The 13,094-nt window shown below is 39.7% G+C and overlaps 1 protein-coding gene across 1 annotated transcript in view; it reads right to left on the bottom strand.

Annotated features, from left to right (window-relative positions):
- Positions 1–4,036: 4,036 nt before the first annotated feature.
- The window catches only part of LOC148839212 (5-hydroxytryptamine receptor 7-like), a 33,001-nt gene continuing 23,943 nt past the window's right edge, over positions 4,037–13,094 (bottom strand). The window contains exon 2 of the mRNA XM_088935544.1: positions 4,037–8,123. Coding sequence (XP_088791670.1) covers positions 7,385–8,123 — 739 coding nt within the window. The 3' untranslated portion in view covers positions 4,037–7,384. The remainder of the gene's footprint in view (positions 8,124–13,094) is intronic.

The raw sequence follows: 13,094 nt of genomic DNA on the forward strand, positions 1-13,094 counted from the left end.
GTTGCAGAGGCAATTACATGGCAAATAATGGCCTTGTATTTTGCTGTAATTACCATCATCATAAGTAATTAATGTAATTAATTTGGAGTTTATTTTAAATGACATTGTGTAAGTCTTTCATGAAATTGAATTCTCTCATCCTGGCTGCGGTTTTAGTTTCTCCTCAGTGGTTATGTGCTGGGCTAGGTGTGGAAGACATGGGAAGGGCTAAGGAGTCTAATTGACAGGGTCCTACTTTTCAGAGTGGTACAGTAATTCCTTTTTTGGCATTTTCCATCAATTAGCTAGATACCCCAAGGAAGATGCAATACACAGGCAAGCTAATGTTCCATTTAATTTAGTACTTGAGTGACAATGTCTGTCTACATGTATCTATCTTACACCACTGGGTAAAAGCAGCTGCTATTAATAGAAGGAAGAAACAATATAAATATACAGTATACTGTTTCAGCTATGGTAGCTTTAGGTTTTCTGTTCTTCTTCCAATTGATTTAGGATTAGTTGGATAATGGATAAGTTTTCTTCCTTTGTTTTCATTTGCATTACAAAATTTACTAGTCTGCTGGCTTCTAAATATATTTGTTTTATTTCTTTAGGTACAAAAATAAATTAATTTGTACTAATTTTTGGGTTGTGAGCCACTGTAGACCTTTGTCTTGGGGCTCATAACAGTTTTTTGCAAAATGGATTGAAATGTTTTACTGTTCTCTCACAGTCCCTTAGCTGTCTTGCAATAGAAAAGGGTAGAAATACCATACGCACATTATTTCAGTCTCCATGATTGCTCTTCATGTGAACTCTGTCTGGGGCATTCAGGGCAGGCTGTGTGTGAACTATAGTCATCTGCCACATTTTGTTAAACTTTCTTAAATGTACTTTTGTATCTTTACAGCATGTCCCCATGTACAGTACAGTAACAACACGATTTCACATGAACTGTAGAGCCGTGTCTTTTAGTCTCAAGCATGCCCATTCACTGTGTTTACCTGAAGCAGATGTCATGTCTCGTATCAACCTGCTGCCTGGCTGTGACAGATCCCAACCTGAGTAAGATGGCCTGAGGGGTCTGAACACATTAACAACTCATAAGGATTTCAAGAAGTCCAGGGAAGGAGACAGTTTTTGTTGAGAATCTCATTCCGCAACTCAACCCCACCCCCATTAAATATGATAAATCATTCCCTTAATTAAGGTGGATTGAAGTATCTGAGCATATTAAAATGGACACTATTGGTTAGAGCAGTGGGTTTTACAGCAACCAAGACCCAACTAACATTGGGACAATTTATATGCCCAAATATTCCTTTCATCACACCTATTACATTCAGGATTAACTAATTGTCACCCAGTGTGTTTATTTACAGAGGCCAGTAGCAGCATCTAGAAGCAGGACAGCTGTCAAACAGAGCCCTCAAAGGCCAGCCTGCCACACTGATGTACAAGTCAACAGCACACTTGAGACAAGGTTTTTTGTTAAACATAGGAATTGAAAGTGTCACATATGGACATGTTTCTCTGTTCCTCTGCTTTTTTTCCACCACTTCCTTTCTACCCTTCCTTTGGTACCTAGGCCCCAGAAGTGAAAGGCGGAACAGACACTGCCTCCTAACCAGTAAGCTTTTAAAACAAACCGGGATAAATGTATGTATTGTACTAGGTTTGTTTGATTTATGTGCTAGGTTTACATAAATTGTGTAAGCAAAAATAGTTCTGGAAAACATCATTTTAAACAAAATAAAAGTTTCTAGATGTTTCAGTGTGAGTGCAGTCAAATTTGTGGAGTTGTTTTAACTCCTGGACCCATGCTACATGGAGCTTTTCTGTCTGTCAAGTGATGATACTTGCTGAGTGCTGGATTGCAGATCTAAAAACTAAACAGATTTTGCAGGTTTTTATTTCGCAGTACTATTAACCATAAAATTAGTCTATCCTCTCATTATTCCAGACATCTATTACAAGAGACATCTATTACAAATTATTTAGTACTTTCTAGTTCTATTGCAAAACAAGTACAGTATAGCCAATAGGGACTCAGGGCAAAAGTAAAGAAGTGGGGTCCAGAGGAGAGGCTTGTAAAGAGCAGTTGATTTAACTACAAACCTGACATTAGCACATCAACATACAGTAATACTCACTCCTGGTCCTGGAGGGCAACATGGTTTCCGGGTTTTCTTTCCAAGCCAAGATGGAGTTAGAATTCTCAGACCACACGTCTCTCTGTGGAATACAGTCAATGCGAGCTTGACAACATCTTGTGTTAACTTTCTGTCTACTTTGGATTCCCTTTCTGTGAAATCTTTAAGGGCTTGACAAATGTCTTTGCTCATTCAGTGAGTAAGACTGCACTTTGAACAGATTAGCCTGCATTAACCTGATCAGACACAAGACTTGTCACGATGGTCTGACCTGGATCCTGGGTTCTCCTCTAGGAATTCTAGGCTGAGAATGGGCCACAGTCCCATAGATGAGTTTCATTGAACATGTCCATTCAAACAGCCTTGCTGTTGCCTTGTACAAGCCTTGTGTCCTGTGTTTATCAGAACTCTGTATGCTTTCAAAGGTTCTTCTATTTCCTTATTGTCTATATATAATCGCTATTAATGTTTGTTTTTGATGTGATTCAGGCATTTACAGGAAAATGTTTGCGGTGTAATGAGAAATCCAGTTTTTAGTTGAACATGTTTAGGGAGATCTCCAAAAACGTGGAAGTACTGTAAGCATTAACTAGAGGCTCTATTGGCTGCAGTTAAAAAGCAAATTAAACATGTGATATTGAAAACCCATTGTATTTACAATTGCCATAGCTGTCACCATACTCCCATCAGTAACACTGAGAAGGCTGCTAAAAGGCTCTGAGATTTCTCGCACAGATCAGACATTGTGTTCACTCTGTTGGCCTTCCCACATTACACAACTCGACATGTCTTGCTTAATGGAGCTTAGAAGTTATTCTCATTGTTTCTGTGGGTGAGCAATGACTTTTTTTCCTCAATTTTTGAAAGGATTTCCTTGGAATAGGTTGGCCTTGGGACTTTATTAAGCAGCTATGAGTTACATTTATACAGGCTCTCCATGCATTTCTTGGTGCAGTAATTTCTCCTAATCCCACATTTCACCAGTCAAATTGGTTAATCTGAACACCTGCAGAGATGTTTGTTCGGATCTGAGAGGACAGAGCTGGGTTTTGAATGTGAGAACAGGTTTACATCAAAATAAGCTGTACCATATTGTCACGAACGGTTCTATCCGGGCCCTATGCAGACGCCACGATCCGGATTAGTGAGGAAACACTAGGGAAAAAGCCATGCAGGAGAGGGTATGGAGACAGGGGGCGTGTCCAAGGGGTGCAGGTGTCCAGGGGTAGCGATTCCGGGGCGAACAATCCATGTAAAAGTCCAAACGGGTAATACAAGACAGAAGCGAGAGTCCATCGCCAGGCAATCCATCTCGGGGTTAAAGAACGGGAACCGGGTCGGAACCGGCGGGGGGGATCATGAACAGAAGGTTAAAATCATAATGGAGCCAGAGGCAGCAGGACCCGGGCTCTCACGAAACGGGATTCAATGAAAAGCCTCGAGTGACGTCTGCGTCTGGCTTTTAAGGTGGAACTAAAGAGGGGCTGGAATAAGGAACAGGTGTGGGGAATGAGGTAGAACAAGGAAGGGCTGGAGCACCCTTAAGAGGAGGAGTAGCGATCGTGACGCATACTGTATGCAGCAAGTCTTCACAGGGAGCTCAATTAAATGAAGAATCTACAGCCCTGAACTTCAGAGGTAATTTAGTTATTTTCTTTCTATAGGGAAATAAAACCTGCATTTTTTCAGAAGTAGCTAGGAACTTCTTATGATGTAAATTAAAGGAGTATGTCTTGTGTGGATTGTCACATTGTTTATACCCAGTGTTTGCAGAATTGTAGACAGCATCATAATTCTGTCACTTTGCATTATATTTTACAGCTAAGTGAAATTTCGTTAAACATACACTGACATGAGTTTTTTAAAAGAGCCCCACCATAATGAATTTAACAAGACTTATATAATTGAATAGCAATTTTATTTTTTTCAAAATTAATCTTAACAATCCTTGTACACCCATACAGTATATTTAATTATATTATGCTTTCCCACTCTTAAAATAAAAATATGATTTCACTGACACTTGTTCTTTCACCTGAAATCTGTGACTGAAAAATCTTTTGCAGCTTATCTCTCCAGAAAACAATTTGAAAACAAGCAGCCACGTAAATATTTCACTATACTGTAGGTCACATAGCTAATTTACATTTTGTAAACCTGCACATAGACATTTCCAAAAGTTTGAATCTTTCCTACAGGGTCATAGGTAAAATTAGAGGAGAAATCTGTAAACACAATTCAAATAAAAAATAAACAACTGGTCATTTTTTCTTGCCAGTTTTGTTTTTGTAAATGGAGGGAAAAACATTTTTCACAACATTTATGTGGAAGTATATTCTAGAAACATGTTCCCTGACTGTCTCTGAATTCTGTATAAGCCTGTGGAGAAGAGGTTAAGAAGCTCTGTATGTATGCACTGTATATACAGTACGTACTGTATATAAGTAATGAAAATATTTAAAAACTTTGGAAGGCTGAAACAGCTAGAGACTTGTAATTAAAACTTTAGCATACTTGAACCCTAACTTGTCAGCTAATCAATGTGAAATTGCTAACTTTAGTGAAATTAACATTCAATTTTAAGTGTCTTTCTAGGAAAACTTTTCAGGTTTAAGGTATACTTAAGAGCATTCAATCCCAATAAATATATTAAGTCCCATAATTCATGTGAATGCATGCTCTTAAGAACACCATCATCTGGGACGTATAGATATGCTACATGTACAGTAGTGTGTAGCACAGTATGTAGAATATGTATGTAATATGTATAACATGTATGTGTGAATAGACAGTAAATAGCTACCTTGCCAGAAAAATAAAAGAAAAATAGTTTCTAAGCCTAATACTGTACATCACTGCCAGGTATACTCACAACAGCATGAGAACTGTTTCCAGCAGGTACAGTACTTATATGTATGCATTGCTCACATCTGCTATTCGCATGAGAACTGTACGCTATTATCTATATTATCAACTGAAGTGGGTATTCTTTGCTGTCTTATTTTGTAACATATATCTCTGTTTGAGTTTGGATAAAGTGTTTCCTTTTTTACGCAGCATTCAAGTTTTTGTAACATTCTTCTCATGTTAAAGAAAGCCACAGTGGACTTCACAAAACACAGATTCAGCACAAAAGTTTGTATAGAAAGGTACACGAGAATAGATACGGCAGAGCCAGGCCTTGTACAGCTTAGCCATTTGTACGTGTTTGTAAAAGCATGTGTCATGTGCTTCTGAAAGACAAAGCCAAAAGGACAGAGCTGAAACCATAAAATGAACCTTTTATATTGATTTCGTACCTTCATGTTGTGTTTCTATACACTTACGTACCAACTGTTAAAACACATTTTTTCTGAGTCTTCTTTTTGCAACTTCTCTTTGGGCCCTGCATAATGCCAATATTTCATTTCTTTATAAACTCCCCAATATCCAATTCTGAATCATAATCATTTACCATCTTCCTTCAAACACTTTGTATCAGGGTTTTTTCTTCTTCACCTGCCCTGTATACATTTTTCTAGCATTTTTTGCAGTGGGTGCTGTTATTTTGACAGTAGCAAGATGAATTTCTAAAATGATTTTTTAAATAGTATTTTATTGTCCTGGTTTGTCTGAGACCTGGATAGTATTCAAACGTCAACCCAGCTGTTGCTTCCAATATACAATACAAACCCATTAACACCTAATGACAAATCTCCTATGGGTTAAAGAAAGAAGGTTCTGGAAAACAAATTTTTGTAATGTATTGCCAGTATTGTATTCTTATTTATTCAGATTTGACAAGCCAAGTGGGTTGAAGCTGTCTTTTTAAATCCTTCTGTCCACTGTTAGCACAGAGGTGGAAGTTCAAGAAGAATACAAGGCTACAGGCTTCAGCCGCAAAAGAGTGTTTCAGTGAGGCACTGCATAGGATTTTAAAACTCTTCTCCACGGCATTTCCTTTGAATTAGGAAGAAGTCTTCAGAATCCCCTTCTTATGAAAAGGTGACTCAATCCGCTTAAGGGAATTTTCTTAACATTTAGAGAAATTGATTAATCTTTTGGCTCAAAAACACTAGATCTGCTAGGTACTGTACTCATCATGTACTAATCAAGTCAACTCAGCTCTGCAGCCCTTGAACCAGGGTAGAAGAGTCAAATGTGACATGGTTTCCCATTAACCATTTGTAAAAAATAAAACGTTCCATCATCATTTTATTATTCCTTTAGGGTTTTGATAAAATAATTAACTGTTTTTTTTCTGATTTGAGAAAACCTTAATGAATAATGAAATGATCGCCTTGTGACCTAATTTTGTGCTTTCCAAGCCTGACCTTCAGTTGTCTAGTGCCCCGCTTCTCAACAATAATTTTAATCACTTAGAAAATATTTTTGGGGTGTGGTCTTTAAATTGGAAGGTGTTGAATAAGCAAAAATAAATACAAATGCTTCAGTCAAAGAATCAATTAATTGATTATTAATTGACGCATGACATCTCAAGAAAAAAGCCCTGGGAACCCTTGGACAACTCAAGTTCTCGTTTCTGATCATTGCTCAAAAGAGTCAGAAATACAAAAGTGAAAGCACAGAAACACACAGAATTCAAAATCACAGGTTCCAGCGCATTGTGCGGTGTTTAAGGCTTGGGAATTGACTGAAGCTAGTTACTTCCCTTCACAGGTTGCCTTTCAAAGTGAGGTTTATTCATCATATCTCACAGGATTATTCTGTATGTCTTTTCCTATCTACTGTATGCTGATCAGTCTGGTTCCTGAAGATAACTCTTTTAACTCACACACTGGGTCAGGAGTGAAATTACAGAATTCCACAAAGGTCAATGAATTTTAATAGGACAGAAATAAAGTCCTAAGGAATATGTTGTGTATACAGTATATATACAAATACAGTATGTGTATATACAGAAATTCTTAGAAGGCCAAAGATTCACAAGGGAGGTCAGATGATCTGCTTTGACTGAACAAGTAATATCCAGAGCAGAGCTCTTGTATGTGGAGTGCAATAAAACACAATCGACCACTAACTTCCTCTTCAGTTTTTGTGGGCATGTAACTCACTGGCATGTGAATCATAGTGACCAGCACACTTTCAAAACTCCAGTTATGTTTTGATTGAACAGATGCTTGCTTCCTCCCAGCATGTGATGACCTGCTTTCTCCGTTTTTGTTGGCACAAAAGGACTTTGGGATTGGGGCAGAGGAGCCCCCGCCAGTCTGTTGCTCTCTCCCTCATCCGGGAGTCCGAGACGAGAGCTACACTTTGAGGGCCTCATGCACGCCTACAGCAGAGAGGCGCCTGTTGATATTGCGGTAGCGGCAGCGCAGGAGGTCCTTGTATGTGGACCTCAGGTCTCGATTAAAGAAGGCGTAGATGAACGGGTTCATGAGGGAGTTGGCGTAGCCGAGCCAGAGAAGGGTACGCTCCAGCCAGATGGGGATGCAGCTGCAGTGCACGCCGCAGATGAAGGGCCGGGCGGTGGAGAGTATGAAGAAGGGCAGCCAGCAGATGGAGAAGACGCCCACGATCACCCCCAGGGTGGTCGCTGCCTTCTGCTCCCGCTTGAAGATGGAAATGTTCTTGCGCTCGCGGCCCAGCAGCCGCGAGAGGGCCGCGCACTCCTCTGCCATGCCGGGGGGCTTGAGGCCCTGCAGTTTCAGGCCCTCGTTGGCCGCGGTCTCCAGGTCCTTGCGGCGGGTAAAGCTGGCGAAGCGGTGCTTGGCCGCGCTCTTGCGGGCCGCCCGAAAGATCTTGTAGTACATGATGAGCATGACGGCCATGGGGATGTAGAAGGCCACGGCAGTGGAGTAGATGGTGTAGCTGAAGTCCTGGCTGATCAGGCACACGCCTGCCGTGTTAACGTTCTGGGCCCAGCCACAGAAGGGCGGCAGGGTGATGGAGGCTGACACCAGCCACACTCCCACAATCATCTTGGCCATCAGCTGCCCGTTCTGCCGGGCCGGGTAGGTGAGGGGACGGGTGATTCCCAGGTATCTGGAAGAAGAAACAGTGAATGAGGCTCAGGCAGGGTTCCCAACATGCCTAATTATAAGAAAAACGAAAGTCAGGACACTATCCAGTATCACAGAACATCAATGCATATCCATCCACATGAAATGGGTCATTTAAACCCCCCCTCCCCAGATAAGCACAATGAACTTCCAAAATTCCCTGTTTATTATAACAATAAGCATTTTTTTCCCTCAGTGCACAAATGTACACATTTGCACAGCCTTTACTGACACATAAGCTTATAATGTTCAAACACAGGTTATCAGCCCACAAACCAACATTTGTAATAGTCCTGGAAGCCTTGCAGCAATGTACAATAAGATTGTAGGGTGCAATGTTTGTATTTGCTTAGAATAACTGAAATAGCAACCGTGTTTCTCATGAAAGCCGTAAATCCAAAGAAGCATTTACTGTATAACTGTCTCTGAAGAAAAGAATCAGAGTGCAGCTGAAGTGTCAGGTGAGTTTAAAGAAGAAAATATCTTTCACTGACTGGAGTCATGCATGGCTCACAGTCTTCCGTAAGCATCCAAGCTATTTATTTTCTTTAAATTCATAACTGTCAGTCAGTACTAAAAGCTCTGTTCAGGCACCCTGCAGGGATTCAATACAGTACCATTTTTCTCAGTGTCATCTGTTTTTCATTACCTATTTTCAAAATACACAGTGGAGTCAAAGTGTTGGAGTCAGAACCAGTAAGATGCTCAGAATTCTCTGTAAAATAACCCAGGGGGAAATCCCATCTATTTCTGATACAGAATAATAGAGCTGCTAATACCACAGAGATGTCAGTACTGTCCCATCCTGTAAACCAGGCTTGTGAATTTTATTTCATTTCTCAACAGAGAGGCCACCGTAAAGACATCCTGGTAGGCTTTTATCATCCAAAACAGATTCATTTCCAATTACTTTTAGAATCCAGGTCCTATTACCCATTTCTATCAATCAAAACATTGTATGAGGTTTTTGTAGATCAAGGGGTTTTGTATCATAGCATTATTAACTCAAAGGTCATGTAATTAAAAAAACAGTCCGTTGTTTTCTTTCTTATATCCCCGGTAGTGTTTTTAAAGCCATGCACGTCTGAGGGATGCTTTATTCAGGAAAATGATCCTGTCACTTTAGATTTCAATGTTAAAATCATATTAGATGCAAATATGAGGTTTTCAGTACAGTAATATGATGATACAATGACCCATAGGTTTTTTTTTACTGCACCATAAGAAGCAGAAAAGTGGCAGTGACATAACCAGTCTCACACCTCTCACACCAGGGCCAATTTTCCCAGAAGCCAATTAACCAACTGGCATGTCTTTGGACTGTGGGAAGAAACTGGAGCACCTGGAAGAATCCCAGGTAAACACATACAAACTCCACGCAAATAGCACCCCAAGAACTGAAGCAAGGGCCTCAGTGATATAAAACAAGAAATGCTAACTACTGCACAACTGTGCCACCTTTTATAGAGCAGAATAGTTTAGCAAATATTGTTTAAGCCCTTAATTTCCCTCATGCATCAGAAAATTTCATTAGAAAATTATAAAACAGAAAACTATGTGTATGTGTTGGAGTCAGTTAATCCCCCCCCCCCCCCCCATTATAACCTAATTGGCATTAAAAAAAGGAAAATTCAATTGAGCCAATTCAATTAATCAAAAACAAAAACTACAGTAATGGATACTTTTCCATTGAGAACACTGCAGTCTTTTGAAGTCTGAGATGGAAGAAACCAGATGTTAGTGTATATTAGTATATGCAAACCTGTCTCCTCATACATAAGAAATTGTGAGTTCGTAACTGGAAACAAAGGAGAATTAATTTAGGTCAGGGAACTGGAAAGACTTATTTTCATTAAGTGTTGTGGGTGTCTGGAACAGGCTTCCCAGCTTGCTGGTTGAGTCTCAAACTCTGAGCTCTTTCACGAGCCGGCCAGACGAAAATTTAGATTCAATTATGTCCTGAACTACAGAATGAGCAAGATGAGCCCAAGTCCCCTCTCATTTGTAACTTTTCTTATATTCAAAGTTACAGTGAAATAAAGAGCCCCCATGACTTTGTTAATATGAAGTCCTGCTGCCTTTTAAGGGGCACGGATCATGGTCGCTTGACATGATTATAAAAGTACTACCAGTTAATGAGCTCATGGAACAGACAGATGATTCCTGTGAAGCTGAAAAGTGTGAAAATAACCTGCTGGGCTGATGAGAGAGATGGAGATGAGCTCTCATGTCTGACAAAGAAGTGAAAGTAATGTTCAGAAAAGCATATTACTGCACCTGATTACTTGATTGTATGCTAATCTCTCTTCCTACGCCACACAGCTTTGAAGGAGTTCAATAACAAATAAGTTAGAGGTTCATGCATAACACTGGACAGATTTCCCATGAGTAACACTGATTCATATAAAGAGTGGTGAAATGCCTACCATTGAGTGACAATTTAGAGGGTATCAAGAACTGTCATTTATTCAGCTTTGCACATACCAGAGGAAAATGTATTCATATGCCGTTGGATTAGATCCTTTATTGCAAACCCATCTAATGCATAACACATTCAAAATTACAAGAACAGTTTGACATTCCATGGAAGTATGTCTTGTTGCCACTGTCTTTTTGGAATGCACAGTTCTTCCTAATTATCTTCCTTACCAATGGGGTAGTATACTGGTACTGAAAATCTGCAGTTTTGTATACTGATCACTGATGTATCCATACCTTTAAAACATGCATGGAATATTGTTTCTAGTTGTTTTCTTTTAAAATAAACTGTACTGTACAGGGCATGTTACATATTAGAGATATCTAGAAATTAGTCTGCCAATGATTTCGTTTGTTTGGATCTTTGAAGGGCTGCATTTAATTAAGAATTTAAGACATGCTGCAAATGAGATGAGGCCATTTTGGTCCATGTTGCTTATTTGATAGCTTAGTACAGTATCTTAGTAAAAATAACATTTTATCAGGCTGTTTCTTAAAGGAGCCCAAAGCTTGATTCTTAACTACAGACCCACAACTCTTCGTGTAAGGGACAATTTCCTAGTCTCTGTTTCCTTAACTTTTCAACTGTACTTAAACCTGCCTACATATGACAAATCCAGAAGACTAGGAATCATTCTAGCTGGTTGTATTTGTACTCTTTAATATTCTATTTGTGGCTTTGTGTTCTAAACCGACCTTAATATTCTAAATAACAGGTTTTACTGTTAAAATATTCCTCTCGAGAGAAAGTGGTCTTCAGCTCCAAGTTCTACAGAGAGAAGGACTCCGTTTTGTCTTATTTGCTTGTGGGTTCCTTGTGTTGGCAGTGGTTATTTTATTGTACTTCTTCAGGGTCAGCAGCAATTATTCAAGTTGGCAGTTTCACCCAGAGGTGAATTATTATTCATTTTGATACTGCTTTATTTAGCCATTAATGTTTTATCTTATTCCAGCATGAAGTTATGTTGGCTACTGTCTGCCATAGTTACGGTATACATAACCATTTTGTAACAATTACTGGGAAGCTGTCAAAACTGATTTTCTTTACAGTAGGGTACATAGGAAAATGTATTAATGAACGAGCTAAAGTTAGCTTGAAACGCAAATGTGGAAATCTTATTGAGTCACAAAGAAATCAAGGTAAAACGTACCTCTGAACACCTAAATGTGATCAAGAAAAAGCTGGACAAGAAAAACATTCCTCAATTCCACGAAGCCATCTTTGCTGTATCCAAGGCTGACTTCTCCAGTGCTGTGTGCACCCTGGCTTTTATCTATGTCCTGTTTCCACTGTGAGTGATTTTACCTTACTTTATTTAAGAGAACAGCCTGGGATTAAAACCACCTCACAACTTCCACCTTCTGCTCAGTTGTGAATGTGATGTCTGACAAGTTGCCACAAGAATGTCAACTATAGGGGAGACAAGACAAACCACCGAAGGGCACTCTTTAATAGGGAGTGAAATAACGGTGGACTGTATTTTCTGAAGTTACAGATTTTTTTTTAAATAGCGGCTACATTAACTGAAACACCCTGCTATGCAAATCAGATCTTTGGCCCTGTTCGTCTAGAAAATAAGAGGAAATAGCAGGATCATATAATCCGCATCTGTAAAGTCTAGTTCCAGAGTAAAATGTTGACTGTATAAGTTATTTGCTGAAATGACGTGACTGTGTGCTCACTGGCCTCCAGAGTCATTCTATTTATGGAATCGAGATTTGGGACCTGTTTGGGCATGCTTTGTCTGATGGATTGCAAACACAATACCTATGTACAATGAGTTGTCACCACACCGTTCGGTTGGGGAAAAAAGAAAACAGGAAGCTTGTGCAAACAGTCCAAGAAATGATGATGTATATAGGGCTGGTATGAGCATAGTCAAACAACCCTTATCACAGATTTCATGGCCTAGTGGTGCAATGTGGGGCACAGGTGCATCAACAGCAGGTGCTCTCGTTTTTTAACACTTTCGTGGCTTTCTTTTACGGGTTGTTGCTGAAAGACCTCCCAGCGCTGGCAGGGGCTGTAGATTATCGGTGCGCGTGAGTTGCGTTTCACAGTGCCGTGTTTTCAACCTTTGTTCCTGCTGTTTCCCCCCTCTTCAAGCTGTGACCCGATTCCATTCCGACTCACTACTCAGGCAAATGTTGCCCCTGAATACGTGTGCAGGTGTTATGTGTTTTTCCACATCTTTTCTCTAACCTCCCTTTTTTGACTGATTTTAGCCAGCTCTTTATTACCTTATTACTTTACACTTCCTTTCAGTGATGTGCTGCAGTGCTATAATAAATAGGTCATTATCCCACACATGTCACTTACCATCTGGAGCTGTCTGTTTCATTAAGGTATTGTCAATGGAGCTAAGGCAGCATTTAGCTATGAACCAATGAATTCCCCGCAGACATTTAGTATCAATATAATTAATATTTTAATTTTTTCATCCTACCAATGTCACTGTCGGTGTGTATTTTGTGT

The sequence above is a fragment of the Atractosteus spatula genome, chromosome 2, assembly GCF_055471065.1.
Source record: "Atractosteus spatula isolate fAtrSpa1 chromosome 2, fAtrSpa1.hap1, whole genome shotgun sequence".
Taxonomy (NCBI): domain Eukaryota; kingdom Metazoa; phylum Chordata; class Actinopteri; order Semionotiformes; family Lepisosteidae; genus Atractosteus; species Atractosteus spatula.